This window comes from Malania oleifera, chromosome 5, assembly GCF_029873635.1.
Source record: "Malania oleifera isolate guangnan ecotype guangnan chromosome 5, ASM2987363v1, whole genome shotgun sequence".
In the NCBI taxonomy this organism is placed as follows: domain Eukaryota; kingdom Viridiplantae; phylum Streptophyta; class Magnoliopsida; order Santalales; family Ximeniaceae; genus Malania; species Malania oleifera.
Genome location: NC_080421.1, coordinates 49,897,065 through 49,922,807, shown reverse-complemented (window position 1 = coordinate 49,922,807; position 25,743 = coordinate 49,897,065). Strand labels below are relative to the sequence as shown.

At 36.0% G+C, this 25,743-nt stretch overlaps 1 protein-coding gene across 6 annotated transcripts in view; it reads left to right on the top strand.

Annotated features, from left to right (window-relative positions):
- LOC131156192 (uncharacterized) overlaps positions 1-25,743 on the top strand; it is a 43,344-nt gene that overhangs the window by 13,228 nt on the left and 4,373 nt on the right. For 5 of the 6 annotated variants that reach the window (XM_058109688.1, XM_058109687.1, XM_058109685.1 and 2 more), the window contains exons 8-18: positions 53-155; positions 508-581; positions 15,329-15,391; positions 16,236-16,264; positions 16,398-16,624; positions 23,349-23,469; positions 23,544-23,647; positions 24,308-24,421; positions 24,501-24,671; positions 24,840-24,980; positions 25,058-25,203. In XM_058109688.1, the coding sequence (XP_057965671.1) occupies positions 53-155; positions 508-581; positions 15,329-15,391; positions 16,236-16,264; positions 16,398-16,624; positions 23,349-23,469; positions 23,544-23,647; positions 24,308-24,421; positions 24,501-24,671; positions 24,840-24,980; positions 25,058-25,203 (1,293 nt within the window). The remainder of the gene's footprint in view (positions 1-52; positions 156-507; positions 582-15,328; positions 15,392-16,235; positions 16,265-16,397; positions 16,625-23,348; positions 23,470-23,543; positions 23,648-24,307; positions 24,422-24,500; positions 24,672-24,839; positions 24,981-25,057; positions 25,204-25,743) is intronic. The other variant, XM_058109691.1, reaches the window with a different exon arrangement.

Below are 25,743 nucleotides of genomic sequence, written 5' to 3'. Positions count from 1 at the left end.
TTTGTTTTGTTCTTGTTTTTTTAGTTCCTCTCATGTTTCTTGTATTGTGCAGACACTATTATAAAATCCATTGGTTGTGAGGGGCACACAAGTCATTCAACTTGTAATTTCTCGAAATTATCTCATCATTGTGAACGTTTTGGGTACTATGCTAGGTAAATACTGTTTGACTTGTTCAGTTGTTGAAGGCCTGTACAATACATTGTACTTTTTATTTTATGACTTGGCAGAACCTAGTTCCACAGTAATTCAGCATAAAATTATCTGTTCTCATATGTGCACCCTTTTGCCCATTCTCATTTTTATTTTTCTTTTTTTGAATTTAGCACTTTAGTGTTCATGTTATGGTGCTGACATAGCAGTTTCTAGATTTTATTTGCAAATAAATTGTGATATAAAAACTAGTTTGCTTCATTTTGGTTAGTTTGATCATATGATGTTCCAGTTTGCTAGCATGTTAGCTACATCTCTATGCCTGATGCTGAATTGAGCTATGCCGGGTTGTAGGTTCTTACAATATGTTCTTTTCTTGAGGCAGATGTCTGAGACTTCAAAATGTTCTTTGCAGTTCAGAAATTTCTGTAAGTTATGCATGCTATAATGACATTGCAAGAGTTGGTTGTTTTATCTTTATATGTTGGGACTCTATCGGTTTTGAATGGAGTTGGATAAATAGTTGTTTTGATTCTTACCTATAGTTGTGGAAGCAAGGTCTTTAAATTTCAGTTTTGGCTAATATTTCAAGGTTTCAAAAATTTGGAAATATTGAGGTTGATTTCAATTTCGATTTCGATTTCAAAAAATGATGGAAATTAGAAGTGAAGCATGGAATTCTTTTATGCAATCATAGAAACTATTAATAGAAATGATAATGCAAGATCTAGGGCTAAAACATTATAAATAAAATACATCAATGACAGGTATGCAGAATCATTTTAAACATATTCTATTAATATAAATGGAATTATAAATCAATTAAATATTTTTATTATACGAAAAAAATACTTTAGACATACATCGTCAAATAAAATATTGTAGCTAATATCTAGGTTTAATTTTTCATATAATTTTAAAAATCTAAAAGCTATAATTCATATCTTGCAATAATCTTTAGTTTCAATTAAAAAAGATTAATTAAAAGTGAAATTCAATTTGGGTTTTGAATCTCAAAGTTTGAGAAAATTTCATTTTGTAGTGAACATTTTGACAAATTTCACTAAAATTTCAAGATTTTGATAAATTCGGATGATTTGTATAAATTTCAATGAGAATTGATTTCATTTGAATTTGAGGGTGGTGGAAAGTGGAATTTTTGACAATTTCGTGGAGATTGAAGACCATGTAAGGACAGGAGAGCAGATGCTCGATTAGTTGGAGTTGGCATCTTCAAAAAGTTCTATTAAAAAATCATGTTACTCCGGATGTTTCTTTATTTGGGAAGGAAATTTTCTAGTTAACATAGATAAGATGAGGCAGTTTTGAGAAATGGGAGGAGAGAAAGAGGGAGAAGGAGGGATCACCAATCTCGTAGACACACATGACTCACAACTTCTCACATATATTCATCTTTGGTTCAATATCCATTACATTCTCTGACTTAGGAATTGAGCCCAAAAAACCCTAGATTCTAGTTTCCAAAATTAAAAGGCCTAAATATTTTAGAAGTATTTGTCTGTAGATTTGACCCTAAAATGCCTTTTGAGAAAATGAAAATATATAAAAAAATTACAATAATTTCTGTTAGGGCTTGATATACATCATTGGTCCACAGCCTAACAGCTTAAGCTTTCAAGTAAAGTGGTAATCTGTCATGGTATCAGAGCTGGTTACTAGGAGGTCTTGGTTTCTAGTCTCGTTGCCCGCATTTACTGTGTGGTGTTTAAAAATTATTGAACTCCCTGTAATGGGTGTTATATGTCATGTGTTTATCTTCCCATGTGCTGTCGGGCTGCATTTGTGTTGAGGGGGTATTAAAGCTTGATATACATTGTTGAACCACAACCTAATAGCTTAAGCTTTTAGGTAAAGTGGTTATCTAACAATTTCATATGAAAGTAGAATATAATAAAATTTTATAAAACTCCTAAATTTGGCTTTGAACTTAAACTTTCTTCCTCCATTCTTACCTAGTTGGAAAAAATCAACCTTGAATTGCAAAGTGTGTGAGAATGATTTACGTAATGGTTGGGGTGCTGAAGTTGGGGCTAATATTATGTACTTCCTTGGAAATTTGTATCTCAAACTTATCAAATTTTTTTCTGTAATACTTAATCTAGAGTTGGTAATGGGGAGAGAGTCCATTTTTAGTAGGATCATTGGATTTGGGACACTCCTTTGGCTCTTAATATCCCTGTCTTTCATTGCTTATCTACTTTTCATGAACTGTATTTTATCTTTCCTCCTCTTGCAAGAGAGTGGGCATTCTTGGGATTTTTCATTATGTGAAGAACCTTAACAAGTGAGAGACTAACGAGCTTGCACATTTGATTAGTGTGCTTGATTCTTTTCGTTTACAGTTGGGGAGTGATAAAAGAGTTTTAAGTTTAGATTCTTCTAGGGAATGTTCTTGCAAGTCTTTCTTTTCTCATTTTATTCATTACCCAATGCTACTCCTTTTTCCCTTAACTCCTTCATTTGGAAAGCTAAAGCTCCGTCAAAGATCAAGGCCCTTATGTGGATTGCGATCCTTGAGAAAATTAATACTAATGACTTGTTTCAGGAGTGAAGACCTAATATGGCCCTCTCACTAGATGTGTGCATCCTTTGCTGGAGAAATTATTCCTGTGGCCAACTGCATTGTGGGGCTCTTCTTGTGGGCATTTTGGGATGCAAATGGGGGGCTTTTCCTTTTACCTACCTTGGTCTCCTTCTTGGAGTTAAATTTAAAGACAAAAGGAGTTTGGGATCCTATTGTTGAAAGATTTGAGAAGAAATTTGCTGGATGGAAAAGGAGTTATTTTTTAAAAGGAGGAAGACTTACCCTCATCAAGAGTACCCTCTCAAACCTTGTGGTCTATTATATGTCCCTCTTCCCCATCACTTAGTTGCCAAATAAAAAAAGGACATTCAAAAAGATTCATACCATCTTGTCAATTAAGGGGATGTTAAGCAGCTTACTCAAAATGGAGGCTTAGGGCTAAAATCTCTCTCCTACTTTCAGGAAAGCCCTCCTGGGTAAATACCTTTGGAAGTTCATGAAGTAGAAAGGCCATTTTTGGAGAAAAATCTTATTTTCACGACAATGGTTGGTCTTTTACAGAAGTTAGAGAATCCTATGGCGTTATAATTTGAAGATTCATCTGGAAGGGCTGGGAAGGTTTTTTTCTCCTTTATTAAATTTGAGATGGGAGATGGGGGTTAATGTTTTCTCTTGACTTGGCATTTGGTGCGGCTGTTCTCCCCTTAGTTCAAGATTTGATTCTAATTTCAGCTTGGTCTGTGAAAAGATGCTCTAATAAGAAGTCACCTCCAACTTTAAGCCTATGCGATATCCTGTAACACTCCCCTATGAGGAATGCCCGTGATTGGGAAATCGATTACCTTGTGAACTTCTTTGGGAGCCTTTGCTAAACATCCCTAGGGACCAAATTGGATCCTAAACAATGATGGCAGCTTTACAGTCAGCTCCTAGTACGGGAAACTCACTTCTGCTGTAGCAACCAGTAGCAAGTTCCCTTGGAAGCCTATTTGATAAACTCCTGCTCCAGAAGGTTGCTTTTTTTTTTTTGGGCATAGGACACAACTCGTGGAAATATTCTTACAATAGACAATCTGTAGAAAGGGGACTGTCGCTTGTCAACAAATGCTTTTTGTGCATGAAAATGCTGAGACAATTGATCATATCCTCTTGCATTGTCCTTTGTCCAAATATCTTTGAGAGCTGCCCACTGCACTGATCAGGTAGTAGAGTGTTACTGCCATGACAGTGGAGGGAGGCATTTGCTCCAGGAAGGAAAGAAGTAAAGCTTTGATACTTATTCCCCTTACCATTTGTGGATTGTGTGGAGGGAAAGATATAGAAAGAGCATTTGAAGCATCAGCTATGGCATTAAAATTTGTCAAAGATAAATGGACTGCACTCTAACTAATTGGTGTGATGGCTTGTACATGATAGACATTAATACAATTCTTGACTTTTCTTGACACCCTGTATTGTGGGTGTTTTTTAAGACACTTTTTTTTTTTCTGGGTACATGGGTGGCACCCCCTTGGTGCCCTTTAATAGATTATATATTTTTTGGAGAAAAAAAATGAGTGGCGAGACTTTTTCGCATTTGGTCTTACATTTTCACTTCTCTTTGGTTCTTTGTAGTAATTTGTTTGGTATTTTTGGTGAGAATTGGGTTTGCCCCTCTTCTTTGGAGGCTTTCTATGCTATTATGAGGTTTGGGAAGGGGAAGGAGAGAAAAGCTTTGTGGCCGTGCTTGATTGTGGTTATCATTTGGTGTATCTGGATGGAGAGAAATGCCAAAATTTTTAAGGATGTTGGCTGTTGAGATACTTCTCTTAAATTGCTTTGAAGTAGAGTTGGGTTTTTGGTGTCATTGTGGTATTTAGTGAATGGCTTCTTTTGGCATATATGTGTGTCAGGCTTATAGTGGGATTGTATTGCTGTGCTCCATTAGAGCTGTATTTATTTAGTTATTTTTTTGTCCTGATGTTCTTCTTGTGTATTGAGTGGATATCTTATTCTCCTTTCTTTTTTTTTTCCCCTGTATTCTTTATTTCTCATAATTCTTTATTTATCAAAGAAAAAGTTGCATGAGAATAATAAATCTTAACTTTCAAACTAGTGGTGGCATCAATTCAACCTCCTCAACGAATCATTAATAAAGATGTCAATTTAAGTTCATCGCCATAGTGGCTAATTTAAGAGGTATGTCAAGCTTGATGAGCTAGAATGCCTTGGAATTCATTTAGCATTATCTAGAATTATCTTGCGCTATGCTTTGGCTCTTGTATCAAACCTAAGTTTCAAAGGGGTTTAATTAATTAAAGGACCACACGATTGATTATGAGCTGCAAAATTCTAACATAGTACCCCAATATTCAATTTTTGATTTCTCAAATGCCAATACCAAAAATTTTCTTGGTCTCTAACCATCCATGAGTATGCACATGCTTTATGCATAGATTGTATGTCAAAACTATTTACCATTTAATAACTTGTAATTTGCAAACAAACATTTTTCGTGATTTATAACTAATAAACATCTACAATAGATTAAATAAACCATCATACAAAAACATAGACCAAATAAAAAATAATTTCAATTTTTTATGGAGATTATAGTGATTCTTGTATTTAGAATTTCCTAATTGTTTTTTAGGGTTTCAAGTGTTTGAGAAGGTGGAACCAAACTTTAGGGAGTGAATGAGAAAATATTAACTTTTATCCACACACACACACACACACACACACACACACATTACTCTAAATATCTTTTAGGGCTTTAGACGTTTAAGATGGTGGAGCCTAGTGTTAGGGAGTAAATGAGAGAATGTTAACTTCTAATGAGAGTGCTCTCATCACAAGTTAAGGGTCTTTTTATTCCTAGATTTGTGTAGGAAATCTTGAAAGTGGTAAAAAGATTTTCTCTACAAATTTGAAAGACTGGAAATAAGATGGCATTTTCGTAAGTATTTGAAAAAACTGAAAAATGGAAAACAAAACTATTTTCTGCAAGGGGTTATGTCACAAGTCAAGCTTGTTTAGGTTATTATGCTTGTCTGTGAGCTGTTATCTTGTGAATATGGGATGGGTGTCTATCATGTAAATACTAGTTTAGGTTTTATTCATTGAGTATGATAGTGCGTTAGTCAAAAGGAGCAGCATGAGTCCTAGGTCACATTGTTGTTTCCTAGTGCTAGGGTGAGAATAACGTAAAAAGCTCTCTAAGGGGAGGGTGAATGTTCATCAATCATTGTAAAAATTTACTACCGATTATAAATGTTGTCTCCCTTTCTAAACACATATTGTGGGGGTCTGATATTTCATTTTGTTGCTTTACAATTTACTGTGTGACTCATGTTTTCTTTTGTGTATGCTTATTGCATCTGCTTCGTTTATATTCAATGATTGTGAATTTGTTCATGTGGTGAGATTGCTAGTTTTCTTTTGAGTGACTAGTTAAGCTCCTGTGCTACAACTAGTGTTTCATAGTCCTTGACATGATGTTGAAGTGTTCGACCTATGATTTGATTTTCCTTAGATTGTTGGACTAAGTGAAGCATTGGCTGGAAAACCATGCCATGTGCTAATATCAAGAGAATTGATGCGCTAGAGATGCAGGCTGGGACTGTCAACCATGTGGCCATAGAGGTGGCCCAACTTATATTGAATGGTTTTATTGGAGGGATCCCAAAAACTGCAAGGTTCCATTTTCCGTGCTATGGTAGAAACAGTACAACACTGGATGGGTGAGCTTATTGCCTAGATGAACCTGATGGGTTGTGCTCTTGGGGATTCCAACACAACAGGGTAGAATATATAAGAGCATGGGTTCTAGAACCTAGTGCATACATTGGCACCTGTGATGCAGATAGAGCAATGTTTTTTTGTGCTTAGGACTAGTACAATAAGAGAGTATGTGAGACAATTCTTTGCTTTGATGTTGGATATCCGAACATGTTAGAGAAAGACAAATTATTTTATCTTCTTGAAGGTTTGAAACTATAGGCAAGGGTTGAACTTCATTGATAAATAGTTTTAAGACTTTCCTACTGTACAGGCTGCTATGGGACGCTTAGGTGACTATGTTGGAGAGTGTTCTCATACTCCTAAAGAGAGTGGTTGGTTGGGTGGGAACAATGGATGGTATTTCAAGAAGGGCAACACCAAAAGTAGGGGAGCCGACACCAAGGCATCAACTTCAAATGTAGCTTCTTCTTCTCTAGCTTTCAACACATTTGGTGGTAAGGGTAAGACCACGTGCTTCTTATGTTGAGGTCCTTGTAGTGTTGTTGATTGCCCTCATAAGTCATTGCTTAATGCCTTGCAACCTTCCATTGCCAAGGGGACAAGGGGACAGGATAAGGATGAGTAGGAAACCCCAATGGGTACATTGCGACTACTTAACACATTGGAGAGGCAGACGAAAGAATCCAAAGTCGCTTAGGCTTTGTGGATTCGAGGATCAATGGTAAGAGCACTGTGCTATGGTGGATACCGACCACTTTATTTCATAGCAGGGTGCAAAGAGAACTTGAAGTTGGATAAGGACTCAAGACACATGCAAGTAGTTAACTACCCAACTCAGCCTACTATGGGAGTGCCAAGAAGGTGATTGTGATACTTGGACAATGAGAGGGACATGGAAATTTTGATGGATGATTTCCAAGTGATGCTTGGAGTGGATTCTTAAGGGAGACTAAAGTTCCTCTTTGTCTTATAAGCTGCAATCCAAGAAGGGTTTGAGAAGGGCTGAACCAACATATCTTGTCTTGGGCAGTGGATGAAGACGTAGGACAAGAGCTTGTGCCTGTTGCCATCCAAGAAATGTTGGAGGAGCACAAACTTGTGGTTCCAGATAAGCTATTGCAAAACTTGCCTCCGTATTGGGGGGTGAAATCTCATGCAAAAGGGCCATACTAGATGGCACCTCTAGAGTTAGTAGAGTTGAGGAAGCAACTTGATGAGTTATCAGAAGTGGATTAGATATGCCCTTCCAAAGCACTGCTGTACAGGTGATGGAGAACCACCAATGGAGAATATTAGATGCTATATGTTAGCTAGGATTTTTATTTTAGTTTGGGAAAATTTCTTGTTATTTTAGAAATTTAGTTAGTTTAGGGTTATTTTGTGCATTTAAGTACTTTGGGGTTATTTTATTGTTTCTTGTTTTATTGGGGTTTTTATGTAATGTGTTTTAGTTAATAGTGGATATAAATATGAGGCCTGTAAGGTTTTTTGGAAGTTATTATTGGAATCAGATTGCAGTTTCAGCCTCCTTTCTTCTTTTCCCCCTCCTCCTATCTCTGTTCTGTTCCGTCCTTCTCTATTCTGTCTCTAATTCATCCTATTCTCAGTGTTGTCCTGCAGCACCTTCTTTCCTTCTCTCTTCTTATTTCTTCTTCTCTCTATCTCTCCCTTCTAATTCTATATCTTTATTCTCTTTCTTGCTCTCTTTTTTTCTGAATCTTAGCTGTCCTACATCAACTTGGTATGAGAGCCCAACTGCGATTACAAAATCAAGGAAATGGCAGCCATCAAAGCCATCGAACGGAACTTCCATTGTTGTCACAAAACAGAAGAAGGAGCAGTTGTTTTTATTCAATTTCCGTGGCTGTGGTCATTGTTACACAATTACTAGTCCTGCAAAGCACTCAAGGATAAAAAATCACAGGAAATCCCAAGAATTGAAGCACTGTTCAACTGCAAATTTTCCAGAAAATTATAGTCATGCCCCTGATTTCGAATCCTAGTTTCCAGGCATTAGTTCATGATCCCTCCTTCAGCCAGACACACACCACTGAAACCCCATACCCTGCAATTTTCACCTGACAATGGATGTGGCCCCATGCTCCACATGAAGATACTCCTGATCACCTTCTGAAATCCCAGGCCTGTCAGTGTTCTCTTGACACACCGGCCCTGATCTACCCCCAGCTGGAATTTCATCACTGGTGGAGCCTTGCTGGTGGTGCCCCACACGTGGGAGAAACTGCCATAATCTTCTCTTGCTTCCAGATTTGTGAGAAATTGTTGCCAACCAAGACATTTTGGCTTTCCTCCTGAGATTTGGAATATGGTTCATTGAAAACTGATTGATCAAGTTTGGCTTATATATATAAATTCAGCCAGTAAGCACCTTGCACAACTTCCAAAACTGAGGAATATTGAACTAGCCACGAGAAATTGGATTTCTTGCAAGCTATTTTGAAGTTAACTTGAAGAAATTCAAGCGCTAGTGCTTGTTACATATTTTAGAGGAAAAATTCAGCACCAGCTCTCTACATTTTGTAGTTTTTATTTTTTCCCTTCATTTTTTATTTTCTTCACCTTTTTTTTTTTTTGTCCGTGTGCATTTTCCAATGTTTTTGAGGATGAATTAAGTCTACCAGCGCTCTATTGAGATTCAGCTGCAATAACTTAATATTTCCTGCAAAAAAAACTTTTTCTTCACAAAATTTTGATGTTGGTATAAATAAATCCATCTTCAATTGTTTAATTCATATTTTTGGAGAATAAATTCAATGTGCCACCGCCCTTTTCCAAGTTTACAAGTGGAGTCTTCTTGGAGCATCTGCGGGAGATTGAAATGAAATACTTGAAGAATCTCTCAAAACTACGAAGTCGGTGCAAGGACCTTTTGGTAAGGTTGTATCAACTTAGACTACTTGGACTCCATAGAAATTGATTTAATGTTGCTTATCTATTGGGGACTTTTTTGAATTTGCATTGGTCTATATTTACTCTCTAGTTGAAAAGGAAAAAAGGAAAATGAAGAGTCAATTCCAAAATCCACATATCTAGTTCCCACTTCCCACCTAGTTGGCAACTCTCAACAATTAGTGGACCAACTATGTAGTCTTAGGCAGCTTTCTTTTAGCGTCTCTGAATATTACCTTAAATTTAGGGACCTTATTTATTGGTGTGCTCTTAGTGAGGAACCTAGAGTGGTGATAATCTTCAAAAAAGGGTAGAGAGATAAGATAAGAAAGCATATCATTTTGATAATTTGAAAACGTCCTATTATTGTATGAGGCCTACCACATGGCTTTGGAAGCTAAGAGAATTATCCAGCTACTACCCATAACACCACTTCCTGTCTTAAAGAGTTTCATTAGTTTATATCAATTTCTCAATGTTCACGAGATAGTTCTGGGCCTGCCCAAGATGTTTCATGTTTAAGAGAAAACTTAACTTGTTGAGGATAAACAATCAAATATAAAAAATGCACTGCAAATGGTTTGAGTATTGAGTATCATGAAATTATAAATGATTTGCACATTGTAAATGCATAATGTTTTGATTCTCTAGTGGACATGAGTTGTGAATCTTCTTATACCTTTGACTCATCTTTAGTGACCCTAGGCAATGTTGGTACCTCTAGGCTAGAGAAGGACCTTGACTTGTTTCCATACTTGGTTGTTGAATCCTACAATAAACTTCAAGATGAGTTGCCAACTACTAGGAAAAATATGTTTGTCAATGACCTTGCTTCTCAACCTCAATTTTCCATTTCTAATGCAAAGAGTGAGGAACATTTGGTTGCTCCGAAGTTTGTTGAAAATTCTTTAATCATGGATCCTGTTGTTGAAAATCCCCTTGAGATTATTATTTCTCCTCAATCTAGTAAACTTGTGCCTCCATCCCTCACATTTTCTCCCTCGACATCTTCCTTAACCAAATCTAGTGAAACATTGCCTATCATCCTAGAATATGGATCAAATGCATATTTGCTTGAGCAACTAGTAGACTTGGATATTAAATTGATTCTTGTTTGGAGGACTTCTTGTTTTATGAGAGGAAATAGCAGCCTTTAATGCTACTTGAACTTGGAGGATCTTCTAGATTTTTTGCAATGGTGATTGACAATGCAATGCAGATTGTGCCTCCTCTTGATTTTTATACATGTTTGAGTTTGTTCCCACTAATGGAGTTAAAGCTCTTACATGGCTACGCCATTTAGAACTCTAGGTCGAGTTCTCTTTAACAAGGGGAGTTTGATGGAGAACCACCAATGGAGTATTTTATATATTTATATGGCAGCTAGGATTTTTATTGTAGTTTCGACAAATTTTTGGTTCTTTTAGAAGTTTAGTTAGTTTAGGGTTATTTTGTGCATTTAAGTATTTTGGCATTATTTTGTAATTTCTTGTTTTAATGGAGGGTTTTATGTAAATATGTGTTTTAGTTAGCAATATGTATAAATATTGGGCTTGTAAGTTATTCTAGCAGTTATTATTGGAATCAAATTGCAGTCTCACTCTCCCCCCTTTCTCTTGTATGCATCCCTCCCTCTCTTCTGCTTCTTCCTTCTTCTTTTTCTTCCTCCTCTTATCTCTATTTTGTTCCCTGTTCTATTTTGTCTTGAATTCATTTTCCTATTCTCTATGCTGTCTTGCAGCACCTTCTTACCTTGTCTCTTCTTATTTCTTCTTCTTTCTTTCCTACATTAACTAATGTTGTTTTGGAGGAAACATGATGGTTGCATGCAGATGTATGTGGACTACTACATGCTCAACAAAGTGCTTGTGTGCAACAAGTATCCCATTCCATTGATTGTTGATTTGTTTTATTAGGTATATCCTGCCAAGTGCTTCACCAAACTTGACATGTAGTTTGGCTACTATCACATAAGGATAGGGAAAGGTGATGAGTTGAAGTCTACTTGTGTGAAGCTGTATAGGGCATATGAATTCTTGGTGATGCCCTTTGGGTTGATGAATGTGCTAGCAAGTTTGTGCTTGCTAGTGAATCAGGGGTTTCATGACTACCTTGACGAGTTTGCCATAGTATATTTGGATGACATTGTTGTTCAACCATGGAGGAACATGAAGAGCATCTATGGGAAGGTGTTTGACATGTTAAAGGAGAACAACCTATATGTGAAGAAAGAGACTTTCACTTTAGTATCACATTCCTTGATCATGTGGTTGAACAATGTCACATTCGAATGGAGATGGAGAAGGTGAGAGCTATTCAAGATTGTAAGACTTTGATGATAGTCAAGGAGTTGCGTTCCTTTTTTGGACTTGCTAATTATTATTGAAGTTTATGCGGGGTACTTGAGGAGCGTTACCCCATTAATAAAATTGTTGAAGAAGGGCTGTGGGTGGAAATGGATGCATGAGTGCCAGGGAGCCTTTGAAAACTTGGAGGAAGTCATGACGAGAGATTGGTACTTGCTCTTCCGAACATCATGACACTATTTGAGGTTTAGGCAAATGCATCAGACTATACCCTCAGTGGAGTCTTGTCACAGGATGGGCATCCTGTTGCATATGAGATCTGTAAGCTTAATGTCACCTAGGGGAGGTGCACAACTTAAGAGAAGGAGATGCTAGTGGGGATTCACTGTTTATGAGTGTGGCTGCATTAACCACTTGGGTGTATGCTTGTGTGAAGATAGCCAACGTGGCTGTCAGCTGCTTATCTACACATCCTAAGTTATCCCCTAAGCAAGCTTGTTGGCAAGAATTCTTGGGAAAGTTTGATTTCTTCTTTGAGCACAAAGTGATGCGAATGAATGAAGTCACTGATGCATTGATTCAGAAGACTGAGATTGTAGCCTTACAATAACCCACTTAATTGTGAGGCAACAATGTGTAGGAAGAGCATTAAAGAGAACCTTGTCAAAGATCCGATTGCCAAAACCTCATGAAGTTGGAAGAAAGCAAAGTGCCAGTTCTGGTTAGAAGATGGTTTACTATTGACACATGGTAATTGACTCTTTGTGTTTTGAGCTAGTGATTTGAGGAAGACATTGTTGTGGGAGTGTCATGACACCACGTGGGCAGGCAACCCATGTTGGTATCGAACTTTGGATTGTTGAAGCAAAGGTACTACTAGCCCATACATGCTTGATTGGTGGTTGTCTCACCTACTAGGCAAGGTTAAGTGGAAGAAGATAGGGTTGTTGGATCCTCTTCAAGTGCCAAGGAGATTGTGGAAGCGTGTCTCACTTGAATTCATTACCAGACTTCCTAGAATCATGGATGTAGGTCCATACTTGGTTATAGACAAGTTTCTAAACTATGGTACTTTCTTACCATCATTGAAGTACTACCTGACAGAAGAGAGAACCCAAGTTTTTTTCAAACATATTGTGAAGTATTGAGGTGTTCTTTAAGACATCATCATTGACCGAGACCCAAGATTCACTAGAAACTTCTAAAAAAGAACGGTTTTTTGCTTGACATGTCTCCAAGCTACCACCCATAGACATATGGGTATATGGAGAGATTGGCTATCAAAGGAGTACTTGTGCCATTTTGTTACTTCCAACTAGAAGACTTAGGTGGGTGCAGCTACTCAACATGATCCAATTATGTTTCAATGCCCAAAAATCTCAACAACCAACAAGATTCCTTTTGAGCTTACTTTTAGCTCACACAACGGATGAACCATAAAGAGGAAAGAGTCAGAAAGCGTGCATCTTTCACCAAAAAATGAAGACAAAACATAGAGATTGCTCAAGCCTTCTTGGAGAAAACTTCGAAGCAAATGAAGAAGTGGGCATATCAAAAGAGAAGATTGTTGCACTTCAACGTAAGTGACTAGATGCTTGTTAAGCTCCATCCAACAAATCAAGTCATTACGGGGTCGAGATAGGAGACATACTTTGCAAATATAGAGGACTAGTCCTTACCTTGGCCAAAGTTGTGAAGGCCTCTTACAAGGTTGATGAAGGTGCCTCTTGTGTTTTGCCCTCAAGCTATTCATTGCCAACAATGAATATCCAATCTGAAGTCAATCAATTAGAGCATCACTGAAGACCTCACAACCTAACAAATGAGATGTTTGAAAAGATCTTTGCAAACAGGGAGTTCAAGAAAGAAATGACATGAGTTCTCAATGAAGTGGGAAGGCCTCTAAAGACGAAGAAATGAGTTAGATGGCAGTGGAAGACATGTGTGCACAAACCAAGCTTGTTTAGGGCATTATGCTTGTCTTAACCACCTATCTTGTGCACATGGATGGTAAACCATCATGTAAATGCTAGTGTAGGTTTTATTCATTGAGTAGGATAATGCCTTGGTCAAAAAGGGGAGTATGACACCTCAGTCACATTGATGTTTCCTAGAGTTTGTAAAAAAATACTCCCTCGCTATTGTAGACATGTTTAGCCTATTCGCCTCCCGTGCTAAACCCGTTGCCTACAGAGGTGTGATAAAAGAATTACGCCATTTTGTGGTTTACTGCACGACTCATGTTTGCTTTCATATTTGCTTATTGCTTTCCCTTCACTTGGATTATACGGTTGTCAACTTGTTAATGTTTGAGACTGCGGTTTAATTGCAGCTGAATAGTTAAGCTTGTGTGCTACAGCTATGCTGCATGTCCTTCACTTTCTGTGAAGGGATGACAGGTTATTTTGGTACCCAAGCTTAACTCCATGGGGATTCTCTTCGTGTAATCTCTTTGTGATGCCATATCTTAAAAAATAGAATAACTTTTTATTGAGATATTTTGGTACTTTGCCTAATTTTGTAGGACAGAAATAATGGCGCTACTGGTGTAGGATGGCAAGTATTCTGTTGAGGTTGCATGCATGTGCTTATCTGTTTTCATGTTTCTGATTGATTAAAATGGAAGGGATTAAGAAGGAGCTTCCTTAGTTTGTGTTGCTTTTTATTTGGTTGTTATTATTATTATTTTTAATTTCTGTCTTTATTTTTCTTGAGAAATCTTTGTCCTCAGTTTTTAGTTCTTTTTTATCATCTCTTAATAAATTTCTACATCTATTTTTCTTTTAGCTGCTTTCACTTACAGATTCATGCTAGATTACCACTTTACTTAAAAGCTTAAGCTGTTAGGTTGTGAGCCAACAATGTATATCAACCTTTAACACTCCCCTGCATGTGCAGCCCTATAGCACATGGAGAGATAAACACATGATATATAACACCCATTACAGGGAAATTAGGGAATGCAATAATTTTTTTAAACACCACAGAATAAAATGCAGGCAATGAAACTAGAACCTAGAATCTCCTGGCAACCAGCTCTGATACCATGTTAGATTACCACTTTACCTAAAAGCTTAAGCTGTTGGGTTGTGGGCCAACAATGTATATCAAGATTTAACAATTCAGTATATTCTTTCCCTCATCATTGATTTCTATGTCAAATCAGGAATAAAAAATTAGGTGATAATGTTGAGATTATTTGATTTTCTTATGTCATTAGTGTGGTCTGATTTGCAGAACCTAAGATGCTTTCTGAGATGACATATTTCAGGAGTCTTTTTTTCGAGAATGAGATGTCTATTTCATGGGACTATTTTTTTTTGGTTTGTGTTATAGGATCCCAGGGCCAGGGAACGTGATATTACCCCGGTGTCACTTCCTGGCTTCAAGCCAGCATGAGAATGGGGTGCTATGGGCATCACATCCCTGGGAATCCTGAAGGATACTGCAAACAAAGTGCCACCTGTTAGTCTTAACTTATGTTGCCCTTGATTGATTTTCATTTTTGAGTATAAAGGTGCTTGTGCCATATAAGTAGAAATATGCATTGAATTTATTTTGAAAACTGTCTCTGTAGGCTGTATCCGTGATTTTACCTCTTTAATGTACTTTAAACTGTTAGATAAAGAATATCATTTCATTTATGCTGTTCACTTCTTTTTTTAAGTTTCTATTTGCTTTTCTATCGCAGCATTTATTAAGGAACTGCAAGTTGCAAAGCCTGGTAGTGCGGAGGATCAAATCCAAACTGCATGTAAGCTCAGTTCCATTTTGTCCTGCTTATTTTCCACCTGAATTAGTAAAAGACTGGCATATTGCATGAGAGTTACTAAATTTCTATTTCTACCCCTTTTTTTGGCTGTGCTTCCACTTAATAGATTCTGTATAGTCCTTCCCTCATCATCGGTTTCTATGTCAAATCAGGAACCCCAAAATAGGTGATAGTGTTGAGATTATTTGATTAAGTCCTTAGTGTCACTTTCTTGGATGATCTGCGGTCCATAGAATGGATCGTTCTCATGGGCGATATTGAATCTAAGATAATCATTTTTTGAGAATGAGATGTCTATTTTGTGGGAATATTTTTGTTTGGTTTGTGTTCTAGGATCCCCAGGGAATGAAATATTACCGTCATGTCATTCCCAGGAATCCTTCATTCTGTAGTTAGAATCAACCTACTGTTGTCATAATTGATGAAAGATGCCACTGGGTCCTGTTTAGGAATTAGATTATCTAAGTTAGGCACATATTGTCCAATAACTGATTTTGACGAGGAAAAATATATCGTGACCAATCATAATTTATAAATAATTGGCACCCACAGGAAAACCCAATGGTTTGACCATGGGACGTAGATGTTGGAGGTCCCAGGTTCAAACCTTGGCTTGAGGGTTTGGTTAGAGTGATGGGTTACACCCATTTTGTGTAGTCCAGGCCTAACTGGTCTCTCAATGGACCAAAAAAGGACTAAAAACAGTTACGTTGTCTAATTGAAATTTTATATGAATCCATTTCATAGAATTCTGTAGATGATTTTTATGTATGCAACAATATAGAGTTGTGTTAAACATTAATGAAGGCAAATGTAATCATTTCAGGGCCATATAATTGCCACAGTGATGTCTGGGTAATTCCTGCGCTAATATTTCAACTATCAGTACAATTCTCTAATTTAAAAGATATTTAAAATTATGATTGAGTTGAATGCTTGCTTTTGTTTGTTAAGTGATTATTCAGCGATACATTGTGAACTCTTTCAGGTTGATGGGTTGTGCAAACTTCTGAGCCAGAACAGTGAAACATTAATGACACTTGAATTCATTGATTGCAAGCTTTCTTCAACTTTTCTGAATGCAATTTGTGGTTCTTTATGCATGAAGGGTGTACAGACACCCAAGGTGCAGCACTTCTCAATCAAATCATCAAGCTTTCTTGAAACCAACATGGTTTCTTTGCCTATTGGACTTGAATCTCTTCTGTCGGGAAGGTACATCTCTCTTTTCATTTATAGGATTTTATTAACAGCTTGTACATATTTATAGTCAGTTGCTTGAGGCATGTGACCTGCTCAGCCTCACAGCTATCCACTCCTATGGCAAAGCTAGCCTAACTGCATTAATCAAAGAAAGATTCAACCCATGTGGAGGGTTTTGCGAAAAATGGAGACTGTTTGCTGCTAACAGTCAGCTAACAGGACCGTCTATGCATGTTACTTTCACAAACTGTTGCACACCAACTATCCACTCAATTTTACAGTCCCTGAATGGCTTTGAGCAGTGACTGAGCAGATTCACTTTATTGCCCTCTACTTCTAATCAACTTCCAAAATAATATTATGGTAATCTTGGCCTATTGTTCAAGCTGTGTCCAGCCCAATCTTTACTGCTCAAATCTCTGCTTTTACAGATATACAGTTGCCCATCATTCTTTGAAATTCTTCCAGCTAATGTGCTTCTACATCTTTGAATAATTCGCCAGCTCCTGTCTTATCCTTGAAGCTCCAGGAATATTGAGCTTTATCCACTGTTCACATGGAGAAACCTAATAAGATATCTTCCTTCCATGACTTCATGGCGAACACTACCTTCTAAACTCATGCACATCTGGATCTCGCTAACAAACTTCATAATCTTGATAATCTACCTGCTTTAAAATCACAAATATTAACTTATTCCATAACTCTATGTTAGGGGAAAACATTGGTAGCGGAGTAAAACATGAGTAAATGATTCAACTTCCTCATACAATAAAACATGTAGGCCTGGCTGGCCTGGCTATAAGCACAATGTTATCATGACATCAACCTTCCTGAATTGTCCTTGTGTATTACAAGTTCAATTAAACACAGCTTGCCTTAATGATATTCTTAATCTTACCATTCTCTTAAAGCTAGAGTATTGAACTGTTCATTTTACTGCAAAGTTTTCAGCTTTAGTACCACAGAAATTCATTGCAGAATGATGTGGCTGTTTTTTGGAAATTTGGAGAGTTGAACTTATTGATTTATAAGGGGGATACAAAAGGTGTATCAATATTGATTGGGTAGCCTTGTGAGTGTTTACAAATATCAGGTGGGATTTTCGTCTGTGGGCTTTGAGTGGGGAGAAACTGGAAGTTTTGCATAATTTTAACATCGGTGTTTTTAAAGAACTTGGAGGGTCTGCACGTGAAACTTCTGGGGGTTTCTGGTTTCAGATATTGTAGGCTAAGACCACCAATATTTCCTGGCTTTGATTTATTGTTGTAGCCTTAAAGCAGTTAGGGCATAAGAATTAGGGGATGAAAAATACATGTGGCAACTGCACCATGGCATTTAGAATCATATCAGTCAATGCATACGATAGTTGATTGAGCAAATGCATAACTTGAGTAAATGGTTAGGATGGAATCTTAAAATTCTATTTTGGGCTACTATGGAGTTAGTACATATGCCATTGATTGGGGCTTGTTTTACTTGTCTTAAATCCAGTCAAAACTTTCCTTTCTATGATTGTCAATATTCCTGTTATATTTCTCCCTTTTTCAAGGCAACTTGTTTTATGATATATTGCTTAGTTTATTTTAATTATAGTAGGCGCATGTGTTTTCACTTGCAGTCTACATTTAGGAGGTTCCATTTTGTGAGTTAAGAAATATTCATTTAGAGGTTACAAGCTTTGTTTTTAAGCTGGAGCTTTTCTGTAAGTACCACCTTCAAGATTTGAGCCTAGATTCATAATAACAAAGTCAGGCTTTGGGGTAAGAGATTTAGGAATTTTGTTTGTGAGGTGCAGCATAGAATGAAATTACTTTTGATTGACTAGAAGCTAAATAAAAAAGCAGGTGATAATATTTTATCAACAATTCGGGTAGAGGGTAGGGATAAAGCAAATGGCAAATTCAAGTGCCTAGCATGACAGGATGGAATCATCTGGGGGCAAAAAATGCTAAAGCTTATACTTGTTTTTTTTTCCTTGGCAAATATTCTGCAGTTGAAGTGCATTTATTGGAGGTCTTGTGCATACTAATTGTAATGGCATAAATATAGGGTTGTTGGGAAGACTGGAATAGTATTGGGTAATTGTTTCGTATTCTAGGGGTTTGCTTACTAAGGATGGCCCCTTCTAAGGCAACCTAAAGCTATTTGGAAGTTCCCACCTATATGTAATATGCAGCTGTTGTTTGAATGACAGAAAGGCTTATACAATTTAGTAGTGCTGATTTAATGGATATGAATCAAAATACATATACCTTTGTTATTATTATTATTTTTATTTTTATCACACTTCCTTGTTCTTATTGAAAAATTGAATTCTGTTACTCATACTTCACTTGTTCATGAGGAATAGATGGCACAACAATTCAAACACAAAATCTCCAACGCTCAAGGTTTCCAGTCCAACAGCAAGAATTCTATGACTAAGAAAAAGGGTTCCAAAGGTTTTGCATATTGATAGTAATGATTACAATTGCAGAGGCTTGCAGGAGAAATTTCAAACACTATGCAAAAATATTTAATAAAAGTGTATGCGACAACTGTGCAAGAATAGTTAATAAAAACACACAACAAAATGTTATCAATCCATTGTGTTTTTTTAACATAAACAATTAAAATAGCTATAAGCAATAGGGATAACTGCAACTACAAATACTCACTTGTCTACCAGCAGTTTGCCGATGTCATTTCCTGTCACAAATTTAGCAATTATTTCAACTTCAAGTCACAACAGCAGTGACAATTAGAAAAAGAGGGAATTGATTTTTCCCTGTGTACTTTAAAAAAAAAAAAATCCTCCAAAATATACTGATCTCCAAAAAAAAGGGGTATCAAAGAAGAGGAGAAAGACTTTGCACGAAAGCTAATTATTGATTTATTAGAAGGAAGCTGTGGGGCCAGTTACATGCTCCCCCACTTTGGTGCTGCTTGGGGGTGGGGTGTCTGAAGGGCTTGTCTAGGTTGGTGTTATGGGATATCAAAAAATAAAAAAGAAAGAAAAAAAGAAAAAAAGGAGGATAAAGACTTGAAAAAAATCATCTTAAATAATTTTTTGTATATTACTTTTAAAAACTAAACAAAAGGATAATTTTATTTTTAAAAAGCCAAGATATAGAATATTTCTCAAGTATTCTTTGATAACATAAGTAGTCATGCAAAGAACCAATGACTAGAAGAAATATTAATGTAATTTGCCTTCAAGAAAGTAAGTGGGTGGGGGAGAAAACTAGAGAAATTTATAAATCAGGATTTAAACTTTGGTACACTGGAAAAGAAAAATATAAGAATGGAGTAGGAATTATTGTAGACAAAAACTTAAAAGATAGTGTTGTTGATGTAAACGGACTAACATAGTAGGTGATAAAATTATAAAAATCAAGATGGTATTAGGCCAAGAGATAATAAATATCATTAGTGCTTATGCTCCTCAAGTAGGCTTAGCAGAAAATCTTAGAGACAATTTTGGGAAGATATGGATATACAACGCATACTAGGGACTAAGAAAATATTTATAGAAGGAGATCTGAATGGACACGTTAGAAGGGATAATAAAAGTTATGCGAGGATACATTGAGGATATGAATATGGAGAAAAAAATGAGCCTGGAGAGATGATCTTAGACTTCGCTATGTCATATGATTTTAGTATAAAATACTTGCTTTAAGAAGAGAGAAGAACACTTAATAACCTTTAAAAGTAGACAAAATAGAAGTCAAATAGATTTTTTTTTTAACTAGGAGGGTAGATCATTTATCCTGCAAGGATTGTAAAGTTATTCCAGGTGAAAGCCTAACCACACAACATAGAGTCTTAGTGTTAGATATATGTATTAAAAAATGGAAGAAAAAAATGATAAAATAAACTAGTGTAAGAGAACTTGGTGGTGGAACCTAAAGGGTGAAAATGTAATAAAATTTAAAGATAAAATGATCAAAGATGAGGAATGAACTATAGAGGATGAGATAGATATAAATACTCTTTTGAGTAAATTAACTAGCTCTATTAAAAAATAGATTTTAGGTGAATCAAGGGGAAGATTCTCAAATAGTAAGAAAGTTGGTGGTGGGATAAAAATGTCCAAAAAGCTGTAAAGAAAAAAATAATTTGGTATAAAACATGGCAAAAATGTAGAAACATGAATAACTTTGAAAAGTATAAAGAGGCGAGCAAAAATGCACAAAAGGCTGTTATGGAAGCTAAATATAGATCATTTAATAGTTTATATGATATTTTAGATACAAAACAAGGGGAAAGGGATATATTTAAACTTGCTAAAGCTAGAGAAAGGAAGAATGAGGACTTAGGAAATGTAAAATGTATAAAAAGTGAGGATGATATTGTGTTGGTTAAGGACGAAGACATAAAAGAAAGATGGAAAAGTTATTTTAGTAAGTTGTTTAATGAAAGCCAAATAGAAGACTTAAACTTAGATTTGATAAATGAGGGAAAAACTAAAAATATGAGGTTTATTCGCAAAATTAGAGTTAACGAAGTTAAGTTTGCACTAAAAAAATGAAAAATGGGAAAACTATAGGAACAGATAACATCCCAATTAAAGTTTGGAAATGCTTAGGTGATAACGAAATTATATGGTTAACTAATTTATTTAATATAATTATAAAGACTAAGAAAATGCCAGATGAATGGAGTAAAAAGACTTTAATACCTATATACAAAAATAAAGGAAATAATCAAAATTGTAATAACTATCGTGGAATTAAACTTATGAGTCATTCGATGAAACTATGGAAAATGGTAGTTGAACAAAGATTAGAGCTAGAAATGAAGGTCTCAGAAAATCAATTTGGTTTTATGCCTAAGAGATCTACGACAAAAGTTATATATCTTTTAAGAAGATTAATGGAAAAGTTTAGGGAAAAAAAGAGAGACTTGCATATGTTATTTATTGACTTAGAGAAAGCGTATGATAGGGTACCTAGGGAAGTTCTATGGTAGTTTTTAGAAATAAAAGGGTGTATGTACTACGTATACTGATGTCATTAAGGATATGTATGATGGAGTAATGACTAGTGTAAGGACTATAGATGGAGAAACTAGAGAATTTCCCATCACCATAGGTGTAGATCAAGGATCTGCTTTGAGCCCTTATCTTTTTTGCTTTAGTGATGGACCAACTGACTAAGAGTATTCAAAATGAGGTTCCATGGTGTATGTTATTTGCAGATGATATTGTATTGATTGATGAAACTAGGGGCGGAGTAGAGGCTGAGTTAGAATTATGGAGAGAAGTTTTGGAATTTAGAGACTTTAGGATAAGTAGAAATAAGACAAAATATATGAAATGTAATTTCAGTAATGGTAGGAGGAATATTGGAGACAAAGTTAAACATGATGATGAAGAAATAAATAACACGTGTAGATTTTGATATCTTGGATCTATAATGCCAGCTGAAGGAGAAATTGAAGATGATATAATGCATAGAGTAAAAATAGGTTAGGTAAAATGGAGAAGTGCTTCAAGTGTATTTTGCGATCATAGAATACCCTTAAAATTAAAAGGGAAGTTTTATAGGATGACTATAAGACTAGTTATGCTATAGGGATCAGAATGTTGGGTGATGAAGAAATAGAATATTCAAAAAGTAAAAGTTCTTGAGATGAGAATGCTTAGATAGATGCGTGGTATAACACTGAAAGATAAATTAAGGAATGAACATATTTGCGGTAAATTAGGAGTAGCTCTTATAGAAGATAAGATAAGGGAGGGACGATTCAGATGGTATGGACACTTGCAACGTAGGCCACATAGTGTGCCAGTGAGGAAGAGTGAGTTAGTTACTGTGGGGGACAGTAGAAGGAGTAGGGATAGACCTAAAATAACTTGGGATGAGATAGTAAATAAGGATTTAATAACCCTTAATCTGTCAAAAGAAATGGTCCATGATCGCATAAATTGGCGGAAAATGATTCATATGGCCAACCCCACCTAGTGGGACTTAAGGCTTGGTTTTGTTGTTGTTGTAATATTAGCAAATCCTGTTCTGCATAGACAAAAAGGTCTTCATAAAGATCATTATGTTCTGTAAGATATGGACATATCAGTGTCCAACATTTTGAAATATAGCGGAATCAAGCCTTATAATTTTTTATGTAATGTTTGGTTGGTAGGAATGGAAGGGATTGGAACAGAATCAACTGCTGTTTCTACATCTTCCTCATGCAGTTTCTATTTCTAATTCATTTTATTTTGGTGCAACAAACATTATGTTTAAAGGATTAGTTTTGTGTACTCAGTCAAATTAAAAAAAAAGGGCAGCCCAGTGCACAAAGCTCCTGTGCATGCAGGGTCTGGGGAAGGGACGGACCATGGTTGGTCTATAGTACGTAGCCTTACCTTGTATTTTTGCAAGAGGCTGCTTCCACGCCTTGAACCCATGACCTCCAGTTTCGTCAAGGCTCTCCTTCTACTCGGGCAAATCAACAGACACTAATTTTTAAATAAGGACTTCAAATTGTTCAGAGCAATTAATGCCTGTTATAGCTGGTGTTGAATCAGTTATTTTTTTTTTTGACATGCCATGTCCATGTTGTGTTGTATCTGTGTTGCGTGTCCATGTTGGTGCTTCTTGGCTTGAAAGAGCCTGGGTTTCTCTAATTATATTCCTAAGTTTTTTTTTTTAAATATGCATGCATGGCATTGGATGCATCTCTTAATGGCATAAATCTTGAGCAGCATCATCCCTAACTTGTAAAGCCTGTATTCATGTGGTGTCAGGTTCTTGAGCTCATTAAGTTTCAGCGACAGCCAGCTTGGGAGAAATTTTGCAACAATGGTCTTTAATATCCTTCTTGATGCTTCATCTAGCCTGTCCATCCTTGATCTTTCGGAAAACAATGTAAGGAATTACAAATTCAATTATCTTTTTGTTGCATTCTTTTATGATAAGCCAACATAATGCACTTCTTGCAGATTTCTGGTTGGCTGTCAAATTTTAACTTGAGACCCCCAGATTGTTCCCTATCACATATAGGACTAGGCAAGTCTTTGCAGTCATTGCGCGTGCTCAATTTAAGGTATAACACAACTTGTACTGTTCTTTTGAATTCTATGTAGATTTATATCCCCTGCAAAAAATGTATGAAATTGTTGTGAACAGGCCAATGGACACAGAAAGGTCCCAATTCATAGTAAAAAGGGGCTCAATTAAGTCCTTTTCTTTAAAGAAATTATTTGAAATTGTTGAAATTCCAAGCGAACATCATCTTAAAATTTTTATCATCTCTCAAAAATGTTATTGTCTTGAATTTTTATATCAGATAACTTTGACTTGACAAGTTCGATGAAAATTTTTTCCATAGCCAATATCTAAACAAATTATGTCAGTATATCAGAATTTCAATAAATTGAGCTATCTTATCAAAATTTTGTGAAAACAAAATTGGCCCCTTATTTCAAATTGCTTGAAATCTGGAATTTTGATGTGGAATTTCACAATATTTTGGAAAGCAAGAGCATGACCAGGGGCTCCTCAATATGTCCTTACTCCTTAGTGCCCTTCAAAGTAGTATGTACAGTCATTTGTCTTAGATCTGTAGAGAATAAGATCCTCTACACAATCAATGGTAATAATTTTGTGGGATTTTTCAACTGTATCATAGTCATTAGTCATAATTAGGGTTTATATTTATTGTATTTTTAATGGGCTTGTGCATGAGAATGGTCACTTCTTTCAGGGGAAACAACTTACACAAATACGATGTAGGCAGTTTAAAACATGCTCTGGCTCTTATGCCTAATTTGGAGACTCTGGATATAAGTGGCAACCCCATAGAGGATGATGGGATCAAGTTAGTTGGATTTTCATTCTCTGCTCATTTTTAGCATACCAAAGAGACTCATAACCTACTTCTAGTTTCTATTTTTCAGGAATTTATTTCCCTACATTATTGAGGCTTCTGAGGGAAACTCTCGCCTTTCTAACCTGAGGCTGGAGAACTGTGAGCTTTCTTGCAATGGAGTGACTCAACTTTTAGAAATTCTTTCAACCTTTAAGAAACCACTATATTCTCTTTCTATTGCAGATAATGACCTTGGCAGGTTAGAATCCGCACAGTATCTTTTGTTTTTCCTCCGCCCCTCCTTTTTTTATTTGGACAAAACTGCACTGTTGGTTATTTTATTTTCTTTCACACGCACACACACGCATGGATGCTTATAATATATATATATATATATAAATGTTTGTTTTGTTATTATGTTCTCCAGCCAAATAGCTGCACCTCTGGGAAAGTTCGGCAATTTCATTAAAGTACTCGATGTTAAAGATATTGGACTGGGTTCATCTGGTTTTCTTGATCTGCAAAAAGCAATAACTGAGGATGTGAAGCTTGTATACATCAACTTAAGGTTTATATTTATGCTCAATTTTTTGACTTAAATGATATTTTCTGTCTGGAAATTGAACATTTTAATTAATCATGTAGCAACAACCGTGGGGGGATTGAAACTGCAAATTTTTTGTCAAAGCTCCTTTCATTTGCTCCAGATCTTGTTGCAGTCAGTGCAGGATATAATATTATGCCTGCAGAGTGCTTGGGAATCATATACTCTGCGATGGAACTTGCAAAAGGTATGTACACATAATGCTAAAAGTTCTAATTAAGTATTAATATTGTCTGCTTACCCTTTAATATAGTGTTGTAGGTTTTCTTTCAGCTATTAATAAATTTCCTGTGCAATCTTAAGGGTACCATAATCTATTTGATTGCTGTTTCTTGCTTCAAATCCTTTGTAATAAATTTTGCTTCTTATATCACATGTTGTGAGCCTGAGCAATCTGATCAGTTGGCCAAGTACCAAGTGAATGGAATGGGCTTTTCCTATAAAAAATGAAAAATAAAAAAGAACCATGAATAGGATGAGAGGATTTATAAAGAAGAGATTGTGAATTTTGTACTGTTTTGGAATAATTTCTTCTTAATCTTTCTACTCTGATGTCATTCATTCTACTATTCCTTTTGTTCTTGTCAATGGAATATGAAGAGGAGGTCTCATCCTAGACTAAGGTTTTTATTTAGTTGGCAGTCTAACAATCTATGGTAGATGTGAACCTCAAGGTTTATTACTTTGCCTTTATGTGATGTGTTTTGTTGATGTTGTCCTGATTGGC